The sequence below is a fragment of the Lipotes vexillifer genome, unplaced genomic scaffold, assembly GCF_000442215.2.
Source record: "Lipotes vexillifer unplaced genomic scaffold, Lipotes_vexillifer_v1.1 scaffold426, whole genome shotgun sequence".
Classification (NCBI taxonomy): Eukaryota; Metazoa; Chordata; class Mammalia; order Artiodactyla; family Lipotidae; genus Lipotes; species Lipotes vexillifer.
This window is the reverse complement of record NW_006779491.1, coordinates 3,257,385-3,272,421: the sequence shown is the minus strand read 5'-3', so window position 1 is coordinate 3,272,421 and position 15,037 is coordinate 3,257,385. Positions and strand designations below refer to the sequence as shown.

The following is a 15,037-nucleotide window of genomic DNA, read 5'->3' as shown; positions in this document are numbered from 1 at the left end:
CACTCTTTCTGGACCGCATTAATTTTGTCACATGTTGCTTCATAAACACATTTTCCGTTATGTGTGCTGGGTGGGTTCCTTGAGGCCCGGACATTGGTTTAAAATTTGTTTTATATCTTGACATGTTTCCAGAGCCTAGTATGCAGTTAGCACTTGGTAAGGACCTGCTGATTGTTCCTTAATGCCTATTGCAAACCTGTCTCCTGATATCTTGGTGAGGTGAGCAGTTGTGCTAAGCTCCTTGGAGGGAGGATGGAAAAGCTGCAGAACAGAGAGACACACACGGACTCTTCTCCTTGAACGCTGGAGTGCCTTCTCATATTTATAATTAAGATCAGACCAGTAGAGCTGCATTAATCCCAACTCTCTTACTTGCCAGTGGGAATTCCCACTTCAGGTATGGCTGGATCCAGGTGCTCAGACAATGTAGCAGGGCTCATTCACTGTCACCCAACTCTGCTTTTTTCCATGTTGCCCTGGGTGAACCAAGAAGGCCACCAGCAGCTCCCAACTTACATTCTTTCACCTGCTGTTACATTTCTTTGGCTTCCCTAAACCAATCACCCAGAGACAGTGGGCCAGCAGGATCTAATGCTCAGAGTGGCCAGGCCTGGGTCATGTGCTCTACACATCCCTGGATGCAGTTCCACATGAATGCTTGGGTTGGGAGTGGGGAAAGGGAGGATTTCCCAAAAGAAAACCAGGGTACTTTTACCAGAAGACAGGGGAACGCATGCCGGACAGGCAGAAGCAATAGTGCCCACCACAAAACCTCACAGACCTCCTGATCTCACACCTCGCCAACTTTAATGTGCGTATAAATCACCCGGGTTCTTCGTAAAATGCAGATTCTGATTCCTGCATCTGAGGTGGGGCTTGAAACTTTGCATTTCTCACAAATTCCTAGGAGAAGCCAATGCTACTGGTCCCTGGATCCTCATCCCAGCCCTCCCTTTCCAGAGAAAGGAACAGAAACCCATGGAGGAGCCAGGCTGCACCCCAGGTCTGGACCCCGTGCCCAATGGTCCTCGCCCTGTTCCCCACCCCCACTCCTTCCCTCCTCCGCTCTTGGACTGTTTCTTCCCAACATTTTTTTTTTTTTTTTTTTTTTGCGGTCCGCTGGCCTCTCACTGCCGTGGCCTCTCCCGTTGCGGAGCACAGCCTCCGGACGCGCAGGCTCAGCGGCCATGGCTCACGGGCCCAGCTGCTCCTCAGCATGTGGGATCTTCCCAGACTGCGGCACGAACCCGCGTCCCCTGCATCGGCAGGCGGACTCTCAACCACTGCGCCACCAGGGAAGCCCCTTCCCAACATTTGAACGTCACTGAGTGGTTTCCGGGAGGAGGGAGGAGCACATTGTGGAACACCCATCCCTGCCATGAACTTCAAAGCCTTCACAGCTTCATCCTGGTCCAAGGCGGGAAAGCCCCCAGGAGCCTCCTGGCCTGGAAAGGCCCAGGCCTGTGGATCCTGTGGTGCCCGCCCTCCACGTGGTGCCCACTGCTGGCGCCAACAGACTCTCTGAGAGTGAGCTGACAAAGCCTGGGAGGCAGTGACACCACACGGGAGGCCAGAGCCCAGGGCAGCGAGGCCGATGGCCAAAAGGAAGATGGGTGGAAGGTGCAGTTCCAGAAAGAGCGAGGCGCACTTGGAGTCTGGCGAACATCGCCACAAGACAGGCTCGCCCGTGGAAGGAAAAGTGTCCCAGGGCCCCCTCCTCGTGCACCTCTGCCTCCCGGTTCTCCAATGGGGGGCTCCCTACTTAGCTTTTTCTGCCTCTTACACTCTCTCTCCGAGGCCTTTTCCTGGAATGATCTAGAGCCCAGCCCCTGCCCCTTTAGTGTTAAATAGTCTCAGGAAATTCTTGAATCCCTCCTTGTTCTCCCCAAAGGCCACTGTAGCCCAGGCTGGATACATTTCTTCTTCACTTGCCTGTTGGGAACAGTACAGCGTCGAGGTGCAGGGCTGGGGTCAGTCAGAGAACTACAGCCCCGGGGCCAGATTCGGCCACAGCCTGTTTCTGTAAATCAAGTGTTCTGGGGACACAGCCATGCCCATTTATGTAGGCATCGTCCAGGGCTGCTCTGAGCTACAGTGGAACAGTTGACTGTTGTAGTAGAGACCACAGGGCTGGCAAAGCCTTAAAATATTTATTCTTTACAGGAAACTGGCCCATCCCTGTTTTCGAGTAAGGCCTCTGGAGCCACGCTGCTGGGGTTCAGATCCAGGTCCGTGGCTTCCTAGCTGTGTGACCTTGGCCACGTGGCTTACACCCTTGTGCCCCGGTCTCCCCCTGGGATGGCTGTGAGGACTAAATGAGCAAATGCCCCCGAAGCTCTTGGAGTGGCACCCGCTCTGCATTAAGTGACTTGGTGCCCCAAGTGACGGCAGGGGGTGGTGTGGGAGTGCAGGCGGTGTGGACGCGATGAGAAAGAACTCCCGTCCTAACCCACAAGAGTCCCGCAGGTCAACAAGGCTCACAATCCTCATCATCTAGATATAACAATAGCTCGTTTCACTAAGCTTGTGGGGAAGCTGAATCTCACCCCGGGGGTGGAGGGTTCCTACGCTGGGGCATCAGGGGAAGTGCAAGCTCTAAACCACTCTTGACTGTCCCTCAGCCGGGAAGTAGGTCCAGTCCACATGGCTTGGTGGACCTCTTCTGACTCTCAGAGTGACATTTAAGGAGGCCCTGGCTCTCGGATTCGTGCACGTGCGCGGCCTCACCCATAGGGAACACCTCCTTAGACGTTGCTCCCTGGGCACCTGGCTCGCCTCACACAGGCCCCAGCCTTGCTCACCAAGTCTAGCACAGCCAATGCTGGACCGGTGGCAGTTTCTTTGCTTGACTACCCAGGCACTTTGGTCCTGGGTCCACGATGGATGAAACATACCCTTGGAGGGAGGTCTGGCCCCCTGTGTAGACTTGATGCCACCTAAGGTGAATGGTGCAGCCCCACTGCGCTGCTCATCACAGCCCCTCGCCAAGGGCTCAGCCCATCACCACGAGTCATCCTCATGGCAGTTCTGCGAGGAAGATGTCATTAGTGCCACTCTGACAGATGTGGAAACTGGTGCCCAGCGAGGGCCCATGACTTGCCCAGGGCTGCACAGGGAATAATCATCACAGTGCCAGGGATCGAAACCGTCTGCCTGAATTTAGAACCCAGGCCCTAAACCACATTGTGGGCAACTCTAAAACAGCCACAAAGAGTGACGAGTGCCCAAAGGAGGGTTATCCACTAGGGTGCAGCTCAGCTGCACGTAATGGACACTGAACCACTGGGGCTTAAAGACTGTTGTTGTTCTTCCTCTGACACGAACAAGGCATTTGGAGGCAGCCAGGCTGCTAGGACGGGTGGATGATGCCCCTAGGGACCCAGGCTCCTTCGGTTTTGCCGTCCTTAGCACGTGGCTTTCTTTCTTATTCTCACAAGATGGCTACCCTGCTCCCAAACGTTACAGCCGCATTCCATCCGGAAGGAGGATAGAAAGATAATGGGCGAAAATCCCGTGTCCCTGAGTGAGTCTTTTTTTTTTTTTTTGGCTGCGTTGTGTCGTCGTTGCTGCGCACAGGCTTTCTCTAGTTGCGGCGAGCGGGGGCTACTCTTTGATGTGGTGCGTGGGCTTCCCATTGCGGTGGCTTCTCTTGTTGCACAGCATGGGCTCTAGGCCCACGGGCTTCAGTAGTTGTGGCACACGGGCTCAGTAGTTGTGGCTCGTGGGCTCTAGAGCACAGGCTCAGTAGTTGTGGCACACGGGCCTAGTTGCTCCGTGGCATGTGGGATCTTCCCAGACCAGGGCTCGAACCAGTGTCCCCTGCATTGGCAGGCGGATTCTTAACCACTGCGCCACCAGGGAAGCCCCCCTGAGTGAGTCTTGATTAACAGGGAAACAGTGGCTTCCTCGGCGGCTCCTCCAGTCACTCACATCTGCCTCACACGCCTTCCCAGCTGCAAGGGCCTCCAGCGACATGACCGTCTTAAAGGGGCACAATGCCAACTCGATAGAATCGGGGTTCCATTAAGTCAGGATGGAGAGGGCCATGGATAGCTATTGGGCGGTGAGGGAGTGTCTCCAAAGTTTAGATAGGACTTGGATACATGGAGAAGATTGCAAAGAATGGCCTTGAGGTCGGGAGAACAGCATGAGCAAAGGCACAGAGGTGGGGGAGTTTGGGGCCCAGGCGAGTGTCAGGACTGTGTCACAAACAACATGAACCCTATTCACATTGGCTTAAGCAAAAGAGAGGAAGCTTCAGCGATGTCTTCCTTCAGGCATGGCTGGATCCAGGGGTTCTGAACAAATCCACCAGGACTCTGCTTCACTCTTTCAGCTCTCTTTATCTCTGTGGAAGGGGCACAGTCGTCCCCAGCAGCTCCTGGGGTGCCTCCCTGTAGCTTAGCACCCCTGTAGGAAGAGAGCACCTCCTCCGACAGCTGTAGCAGGATTCCTGGAGCTACTGTCATTGGCTGCCTTAGGTCCATTCCCGTCCCTGAACCGCTGGCCAGGCGTATTGTGAGGGACGGAATGGGCTGATTGGCCAGGCCTGAGTCACATTCCCACCCTCCCTTGGGCCACATGTGGACTGAGTCAGGGAGGGAAATGGGGCCTGGAGGAAAACGAGGGAGACCTTTCCTGCAGGCTGGGGAATGGATGCTGGGCTGACAAAGCTGCAGATATTCGGGATACAGGAAGCAATTTTGCTTGGCCCAGGTGTCAGGTGTGTGAATGTATGTGTGGGAATCGATGCGGGAAAGATCGGTTGGGGCCGTGTTGTAGAGACCTTCACATGCCAGGTATACACCATTTAGGGTACAGGTCTGGCTCCTAAAGCAAGGAGATCCAAATATTGGCTTAAACAACATGAAAGTTGATGTCTCTGACACAGGTTAGCGGTGGGCAGTCACCTTGCTCTGAGAGTTCATGGAGGAACCCCAGCACAACCTCTTTTGTCACTCCAGCATCCTCCAGCTGTCGCCCCCTCCCCACAGTCCTCAGCAGCTTGCTGCTACCTCCTCATTCCAGTCGGCAGGAAGGGGGTCAGGGCAAGGGGGGGCTCTCCCCTTCCCTTTCCGGGCACAACCTCAAAGATGTACATGTCCCTCTCGCCCACCCACACACATCATGGACCAGAACGTGTTCACCTGCTCCCTCCCAGCCGCAGGGGATGCTGGGAGCATCACTTGCACATCTGGAGACTCGGTACAGGAGAGAAAGGGGAAACAGACATTCCAGGGACAGCCTGTGGGCTGCCACACCAGGGCAAAGGACGGGTATCCTAAAGAATGACCCAGGGAGTGCTAGGAGGAAGAGGCCCCACCACAGTTTCCATGGCCCCAAAAGTTTGGGGTATGTTCCATCTGTATTCTGTTTCAGGATCTCCACAGTGTGTGTGGAGCAGGGGGTGAGGGGGCCATTAAAGGCCCTGAGAAGTCCTGGCCCCAAACCCGGGCTTTCCTAAACTTATTTAGATCACAAAGCCCATTTGGGGAAGTTTAGCACCCACTAAAATTCTACTGATAAGTTATTTCAAACCAAAAAAGTTACTGAAAAATTTTACTGAACACACTTTGGGCAGTAAGAACCAGTAAAGACTTGAGTGGAAGTGGCATGACCCATCCAGCTGGCCTTCCCGGGATGACGCCGGGCCAGGTGCACCCCGACCTGGCTGCTGTCATGTGCAGCGAACCCCTACAGTGCTTGCCCCTCGGAGGAAACAAGAGGTTCGTTTCACTGTATCTGAAATGGTCTGACTTTTTGTGTATAGAAATCTGTGCAGATCAGAACAGAAGCTGGCCCGCGGCTCCACATCGAGCCTCCTCTGGACTATTCTGAAGATTGTGAGCCACGTGGGGGTGTGACTGTCAAGGCAGAGGATGCTTCTGGGGATCGTCCACAGGTAGGACTGGCCTCAGCTCGGGGCTATAGCGGCTCTCGGGGGTGCTTTCTAACAGTTACTTATTCCTTCCTTTGCGAGCCCTTGCCTTCCTTCACTCTTGCATTTATTTCCCGCACTTTAACAAGCAGACAAATCTTGTGCTAGACTTTCTGCTAGGGAGGGACCCAGTGTCCAAAGGTCAGCAAGGCTGGTGTCTGACCCAAAAGAGGCCAAAGCATATAATCCCTTTACCGCAAGAGGGAGCTGAGAGGTGGGGCAGGGCATAGCGGGACCAGGAGGGAGAGTATCTAGGAAGGCTTCCTGGAGGGAGTCACATTTACCTGGTTCCTAAAAGCTGGATAAGAGTGTGAGGGCCAGGGAGGTAAGGATAGGTAAGCCGAGCTGATACTCAGCCTGTCCACACCTGTATGCCTAAACCTGTTGTTAAATATTTTGAATATCCGCGCCCCCTCCCCCTCCTGCCACGGCACCAGAAACCACACATGGAAACACCCAGAGGCCCTGTGTAGCTGTAGCTCAGAGTCCCTGGCCATGTAGCAACTCACAGGGTTGACCATGGGGTGTTTCACTCCCCTTCCTCAAATTGTCATTTCATTTCTGAAACCCTTGGAATTACAACAGTAAACCCCAGTCTCCCATTCAACAAGCATTTGTTGGGTACCTACTTTTGAGCATCAGGCTCTGTCCTAGGCACCAGAGATGCAGAAATGAACAAAACTGACAAGGGGCCTATTCTTAACAACTCATGTTCCCAAGGGAGAGACAGACAATAAAGAATAAAACCAAGAAATAAATAATGCGATTTCAGGTATTGATACGTTCTAGGAAAAAAAGACAGAAAGGGGAGATGGGACAGCTAGGAGATCAGACAGCACGGGAGAGAGGGAACATTAGACGGTAGAGAGGGAAGGAACGCCTCTCTCAGGTATGATGTTTCAGCTGAAACTTGATGGATAAGAAGGAGCCGGCTTTGGAGCCAGCAACGGGAAAAGCATTCCAGGCGGAGGGAACAGCGAGCACGGATGACCTGAGGCTGGGCTTGTTCAAGGGCGCATGATGTAGACATGATGTGAGCCAAAGGGAGTTAGAAGGCGATGAGGTTGGTGGGGCAGAGGGGCAGACCAGGCACGGGTAGGGATGGAGAGTTGAATTTTATTTCAAGGGCATCGCTTTTATAATTAGAACGAGTATGTAAATTATCTCCATGGTTATATACAAGCTAAATTTTAGAGAGGAGGCAGAGTCAAGTTGCTAAGCCAGTCCTGCCCCATTTGCCAGAATGAGATTGTTCAGCCATGGACCTGGGCTGCAGATTCCAGAGCCTCACCAGGAGGACAGACTTCCTTCCGCATGTGACTTCCATACCAAAAACCTGCTTTTCTGAAATGAAAACGACTCAAAAGGGAGATGGGAATGTCATCCAGGAAACATTCCTCTGATCACCATTGCATGTTGGTGTTTCCTTCTTTGCTTGTAAAGGAAGGACGATTTAAGGAGCAGGGGATCACTTTGTTTCACATTCCGGCTGCAAAAAATCTGAAAGTTAAAGTTAATTGCAAATTTTTGTCTTTCTGGAAAAAAAAAGTCCTTTTCTATGGAAGGACCCAAAGACCTTGTTTCCTTAAAAACAGTCCACAGAAATGGGATTTTTACAGTGGGCAAAATCGTGGACTTTATTGCCCTCAACACGCACCTCCCACACGACACAGACAGACAGACAGACACACACACACACACACACACACGCGCACGCACACACACATGCTTTTGAATCAACCAAAAGGTTCTCTGCTCAGGATCAGTCTGTTCAAACAGCCCTCAGCTTCCCTTAGGGAGGCTGGTTTGAAGTCAAGTTCAGTATGTTGCAACCCTAGCCCCGCCCCCTGTCTCAGAACGCATGCATGCCCTTCAAGCAAGAGGCATGCTTGTCCTCCCTCCTTTGGCCATTTGGTAGCCCCTGTTAATTGAACATATACAGTATTCCTTCTTTTGCAAGCTTCCAAGCTACCTGCAACACCACGCAGCCTGTCCCTCACAAGCTATTAAGCTCCATTAGCGTTCCTGCGTGAGCGTGCTGTGAATCAGCGTCTCCCTGCTCACCCACAATTAATTTTCTCCACCGTGAGTGCCTGATTGTATTTCTTCCTTCCCTTTTTCTCGCCAGCTTGAGGGGGCACTCTGTAAGCCTTCACAGTCAGTTTCCCCTTAGAGTTATTTTCCTGCTAAGTGAAAGAGTGAAATGGCCATGTCAGTTTTCGGCAAAGGCAGAAGGCTTAAGAGATGCAATCTGAACAGAGAAGGAAAAATAATGCCTGGCTACATATACTCAGCCCCCCTCACACTGTTGGCAAGTGCAGTCTGAAATGGAGCAAAAGGAATTGCTGTCGCATGTGTACTTTTCATCTGACCTTCACTATTGAAACACACCAGCCTTTTCGCCTTCAGTCAGATCCTTAGCGAACTTCAATTTCTTGGCACTCTGAGTTCACAGACCAGCATATGCAGGCGTGTTCCGTTGGCCTTCACCCCCGTTAACTGTGCCTTTTTAAAAGATGTGAATTACTAGCTGACATTTAAGAATCAGGAGAGTTCATGTCAAAATCTCAATTGGGGGTTTCTCTTGAAAAGTCGAAAGATTTAGGAATTACATTCTTAAATGACAGCCGCGAGTGGAGCTGGGGGGCAGCTGTCCCCTTAGACAAGTGTGTGCTGCCTTAGACAAGTGTGTGCTGCATGTACCACAGTCCCCACCATGTCCCAGGCACCATCTAGACGCTGAAGCTAAAACAGACAAGTACATAATATGCCAGCAGATGATCGGACTTGTAAGAGAACTAGGGCAGAGTAAGGGGCTAGAGAACGTGGGCAGAGGCTGCCATGTGATATGGGAGGACGGGGCTTACCCTTGATGAGGTGCTGTGTGAGCAGGGGCCTCAAGGAAGCCAGGGAGTGAGTAGGTAGAGAAGAGCTTCCACACACAGGGAGCAACAGGTGCAGAGGCCCCGAGGAGGGAGGACAGCAGGGAGGCCAGTGTGGCTGGAGGTGAGTGAGCAAGGGGACAAGGAAGAAGGGGTGAGGCCAGAGACGTAGCCAAGGCTTAGATGGCACCGGGCTTTGAGGGCTGCGCTAAAGGTGAGGGATTCTACTTTGAGTCAGAGGAGAAGCCATCATAGGGTTTTGTAAACCATTGTAGCTTAACAACTCCAGGGAAGGGAGGACACCTCTTTCTTTCCAGAGAGTTCTGCCTAAGTGCCAGGTCTTGGTTATGTTGGCTTGCCTTGGGGTATGTGTTACAATGGATAATAAGGCTCCATTTAAATGCTTTCGGCTCCATTTAAGGACCAGGAATGAAAGTACACATTTTTTTTCTATTATTAAGGTATCCTTTTTTTCCTGACAATGCATGATCAATGTTAAAAATTCAAATGATAATAAAGAAAATAAAAGTCCTTTCATAATCCCACTGCCCCAGAGATTAGTGCTGCGAATAAGTGGGTATATTACCATCCAGTCTAAAAATTGCATATATTCATTATATTCCTTGAAAGTATGTATTAATTATATCCAAGATGAGATAGTTGATCTGGAATGTTCCAGTCCTGGCCTGTTCCCAATGAGTGGTATTTTCTGCATTATCTTATCAGTCCCTGAGAGCATGACAGGTGATGGGAAGGAGATTGGCCCACTCCGGCATCCTCTGGAATACCTTCTCTGAGTTTTTCTTTCCATTGTGTAGATCCTGGAGTGGCGTGAATTGGATATTTGGCCACAATTACAATTCAATGTTTTGAAGTCGTTGTTACTTACACATATGACAACTAAAGACCTGTCTTAACCTGTGTGCCACCAGCAGGGCTGCCACATGTGGACTCTGCTGTGGTCCATGAAGGCTCACCCACCTGTCGGTACAGTGTAGATTGTGGGGCTGTGCCATCATTGGTGGAGCATCCCTCAGTGGACCAGCCCGCCCCACTTTGTCCCCAGTAGGGCTCCTCAGCAAATCCCTTCAGTCACCCTTCATTAATTTCAATGGTGAGACTTAAAAAAGGAAAGATCGGTTTTTAGGGCAGTTCTATTGCTTGGGAACTTCTGCTGTTTCAGATTGCCATATAAATAACCTTTGCGCGAGTGCCTTTTTAAAAAATTTTATTTGTTTATTTATTTATTTTTGGCCACATTGGGTCTTCGTTGCTGCGTACGGGCTTTCTCTAGTTACGGCGAGCGGGGGCTACTCTTCGTCGTGGTACGCGGGCTTCTCATTGCAGTGGCTTCTCTTGCGGAGCACGGGCTCTAGGTGAGCGGGCTTCAGTAGCTGTGGCACGCGGGCTCAGTAGTTGTGGCTTGCAGGCTCTAGAGCGCAGGCTCAGTAGTTGTGGCGCACGGGCTTAGTTGCTCCACGGCATGTGGGATCTTCCCGGACCAGGGCTCGAACCCATGTCCCCTGCATTGGCAGGTGGATTCTTAACCACTGCACCACCAGGGAAGTCCCTTTTCTTGATCTTTTATTGTTCTTTCCACATAAATGGGATTATACTATCCAGGCTATTTGATAGCCCCACTGTTTTTAATCAACAACATGCCAGGGCCATCTTACCACACCAGTACTCACTCAGCCATCTGAACCCAGTGGCTCTGAGCACTGTTTAGGTTGTTGGTGGCCAGAGTGTGAATCCCGGACCACTTACCAGCTGTGTTCCTGCAGTGGTGTTGGTAAAGCAGGGATGAGTTTGATCAGATGAGCTTTAAGAGCGAGAATGACTTAGGGAGGCATAGAGACCAAGAGAGAGAGAGAGGACCCCATACATCTCCAGGGACGTAAGTTTCTTTTACTACGCCCAGTTCTCTCTGCTTGCCCCTAGGATACCAAATCTCCCATCAGCACCACGCCCTGTGATTTTAATTTCTCCCTTCTGAATGTACATGGACGCCCCAACCCTCCAAGCAGTATAGACAGAGAAAGGATCCTCTTAACTATTCAGGATGTAATGGTAAGATGGACTTTCACATCCTAACTGTCAGGGGCCAGGGTCTTCATACCAAGCAGCTGGGCCATAGGATAGACCCCACGCGAGAGTCTCCATTTACACCTGGGAAAACAACACAGATCACAACAGGATTGGATGTTAACAAAAAACCTCTGGCCTACCCACCAGAAGATTTCAAACAACACACAAGAGGTTTGACTTAATACCATTATTTTCTTTAATGATAGTAAAAGCTCACATTAAATGAGCACTTGCTCAGTACCTAGCACTGTGTGGAGTATATAACATCCATCACTGCATTCATTAACCCTGCAAGTTACTTGCTAGGAATTTTCATTCTCATTTTGTAGTTTGAGGAAACTGAGGGATGAGAACTGATCTTGCTCACCAAGGCCTCAGAGAAGCCCAGACTGGAAGCCCAGACCCCAGGACTTCTTGTCCCATAAAATTAACAATCACAGGCCTGGAATTGGGCTGAGCTGTTTTTGGGCAGGGTCTGTTGTGAATATCATTGATGTTCTGCCTAGGAGGAAGGTGTTCAGAGGTGGCCATCCATCGGTTCTGCTTAACTGTTTTAAACAACCTGGAGAAGACCTCTCCTCTGACAAATATTCCCCCAGTGAACCCCGAGCTGGGAACATTGATGAAAAATGTTTTTCAAAAGTGAAGTCCAATGAGGAAACAACCAGACAAAGCCAAATTGAGGAACAGTCTACAAAACAACTGGCCGGGAGTCTTCAGAAATGTCAGTTGCGTAAGAGACAGAGAAAGGCTGTACCAGATTAAAGGGGGCTAAAGAGATACCACAGTTATGCGATGTGAGGTCCTGGGAGGTTGGGGGGGTTGCTCTAAATTTAAGGATGGTTTGGAGAAATTAATGAAATTTGAAAATCATATTATATTAGAAAATAATACTGTATTGATGTTAAATTTCCTGAATTCAGTAATTATATTGTGGTTATGTAAGAAAAGGTCCCTGTTCTCAGGTTTCTGAGAATTGGTGAAGAATTGGTGAATATAGGTGATGGGTATTTGGGCATTCATTATACCCTTCTATTATACTATGCTGATAAATTTTTTATAGGTTTTACATTTTTTCAAACCAAGTTTTTAAGAAGCCAGTACATTAAGGAGGAGATAAGCTGCTTCCGTAGAGCTAAGCATCAGCAAAGGAAGAAATAGAGAAAAGTAAAAAAAAAGGAGACCTAGTTTAAAAAGCTCAGCAGGATTGTATTGATGTCGGTTTCTGGACTGTGCTATTGTGCTGTTGTTATACGGGATGTTACCGTGGAGGAGACTGGATGAAGGGTACATGGTATGGCTCTGTATTGTCTACAGTTAGCTCAAAACAAAAAGTAAAAAGCTAACTAAATAAAAGAAACACAAATGTCCAGGTCATATCATCCAGAGGTTTTGATTCTGGTTCTGCATTTGGACTCAGACATGGTTCCTCTGTTTAAGCACCCCATGTGACTGTAATTTGCAGCAATATTTGAGAACCACCGTTATAAGGAAAAGATAGAGCCATGGATCTTAAAATTTGATATACACAAGAATCACTAAGGTACATCGACAGATGAATGGATAAAGAAGATGTGGCACATATATATACAGTGGAATATTACTCAGCCATAAAAAGAAACGAAATTGAGTTATTTGTAGTGAGGTGGATGGACCTAGAGTCTGTCATACAGAGTGAAGTAAGTCAGAAAGAGAAAAACAAATACCGTATGCTAACACATATATATGGAATCTAAAAAAAATGGTTCTGAAGAACCTAGGGGCAGGACAGAAATAAAGATGCAGACATAGAGAATGGACTTGAGGGCATGCAGAGGGGGAAGGGTAAGCTGGGATGAAGTGAGAGAGTGGCATGGACATATATACACTACTAAATGTAAAATAAATAGCTAGTGGGAAGCAGCCGCATAGCATAGGGAGATCAGCTCGGTGCTTTGTGACCACCTAGAGGGGTGGGATAGGGAGGGTAGGAGGGAGATGTAAGAGGGAGGAGATATGAGGATATAAGTATGTGTATAGCTGATTCACTTTGTTATAAAGCAGAAACTAACATACCATTGTAAAGAAATTATACTTCAATAAAGATGTTTAAAAAAAAAAAGGAAAAAGTAAATAACAACAACAAAAAGAATCACTAAGGAGATTTTTTTTTCTTTTTTTTTTTTTGCCCGTGTTGGGTCTTTTTTTTTTTTTTTTTTTTCTGGCGTGTGTGTTTTTTTTTTTTTTTTTTTTTTTTTTTTTTTTCCTTGCGTTATGCGGGCCTCCCACTGCCGTGGCCTCTCCCATCCGCGGAGCACAGGCTCCGGACGCGCAGGCTCAGCGGCCACGGCTCACGGGCCCAGCCGCTCCGCGGCACGCGGGATCCTCCCGAAACGGGGCACGAACCCGCGTCCCCTGCATCGGCAGGCGGACTCCCAAGCACTGCGCCACCAGGGAAGCCCCCGTGTTGGGTCTTTAGTTGCGGTACGTGAGATCTTTGTTGCGGCATGTGGGATCTTTAGTTGCATCATGTGGGCTCTAGTTCCCTGACCAGGGATTGAACCCGAGTCCCCTGCATTGGGAGCATGGAGTCTTAACCAGTGGACCACCAGGGAAGTCCCACGATATTTTTTTAAATGCATATTTTAAGTCTAATTTTTATGCTAGGAGAGTTGTTTACAGGTGGTAGCACAGTTTTTAACAGATGAACTCCTGGGGATTCTGAATCAGAAGGTCTGAAGGTTAGAGTCTCTCTCAAATGGAAGGAAAGTTTTCGAGATCATTTGGATTTTGTGGCTTTGATTTGGGGACTATAAAAGAAAGAAATGTTAAAATTGGAAGTCAAAATCTCATATGTCAGATAAAATTAAGATAACTGTAAAGTAAAAAGCAAAATAAAATAACAACAAAAATCTGGAGGTTCACAAAAGCCAGAAAGGGATGAGAGGGGGCTCTTCCCTTGTCTTCAGACCATATCCTGTACTTATGGAAACTCGGGTGGGAGAGGATGTCACTTAATAAATGAAAGATACGAAAGCATAATAGCTCCTGGCAATATCTCCTGTATTATAGATCAATTTATATCCAGAATATTGATCATTCGTACTAAGAAAAGACTAAATTATGTTTAATATACATATTCTTTTAAGAAGACAAGGAAGTCTTACCTATTTTAGAAATACTTTCATTTAAAATTATTTTATTTAGGTTTTTGACTATTTAAATGTGTAAATTTTAGATAAATAGAAAATTCATTTTATATTATTAAGGCATTATTATATTAAGAAAATGAATATGTACCCTTCATACTTGGTTTTCTCACTTTGGTCACATTCAAAATATATCACACATTCAAAATAGGTCTCAAACTTGAGGAAAAATATGCAGAAAAAATAGGGGCATGTAAGAGAGGATTTCTTACTAGTTACGACTTGAAAAAGTTATGCTTAAATTCAAGATAAGGGTACAAATATAGTGATAAATGGAAGAGGATATATCCAAAGGGGAGGGTTTGGACCCGTGACCTCAAGGGCCAGCTTCAGCTCACGGGTGTGTTTCATTGGCTGGTCTGGTGTTGTGCTATAATCATTCTTGTTGCTGTTTTATGGGGTTGGCCAAACTAGAAAAGAATCCGAACGAACTTTTTGGCCAAACCAATATTTTGAATTAGAAAACTTTTATTCTGAGCATATGCACCCTTCACTCTGCCGTAGTCCTCACCTCTCCCTGTTGTCTGACACTGTGTCTCCCATTGCTGTTTCACACGACGTTACATTTTCTGAAGATGTAGGGAGCTCGTGGCTCCTGTTTTAGGGAGGAAAAAGAACCAGTGACTGTGACTCAGCAAGTCTGGAGAGGGTAGTTTGAGCTTTTCTATAAACTCTGTGGGAACTTGGCTAAGTCACACTCTTTTGGAGCCCCATTTCCTCCCCTACAACAAAAAGGGATAGATTAGATATTTCCTGTGCCTGTCAGCTCTGAAATCATACATCCTAAGGGGGAGTTTATAGGTGTTCCCATATTGCAAAATCCACAAGAACAGAGGATACGTGGTAGTTCATGGAGCCTTCCACTCATCCAAGGACTGTTTCTGGAGACTGTTTGCAAGTTACATATTTAGAGCTTAAACACCCTCCCCCCGCCCCCCCCC

The 15,037-nt window shown here is 48.4% G+C and overlaps 1 protein-coding gene across 1 annotated transcript in view; it reads left to right on the top strand.

Moving 5' to 3' along the window:
* KATNIP (katanin interacting protein) overlaps positions 1 to 15,037 on the top strand; it is a 155,688-nt gene that overhangs the window by 23,603 nt on the left and 117,048 nt on the right. Inside the window, exon 5 of the mRNA XM_007452838.1 lies at positions 5,771 to 5,902. Coding sequence (XP_007452900.1) covers positions 5,771 to 5,902 — 132 coding nt within the window. The remainder of the gene's footprint in view (positions 1 to 5,770; positions 5,903 to 15,037) is intronic.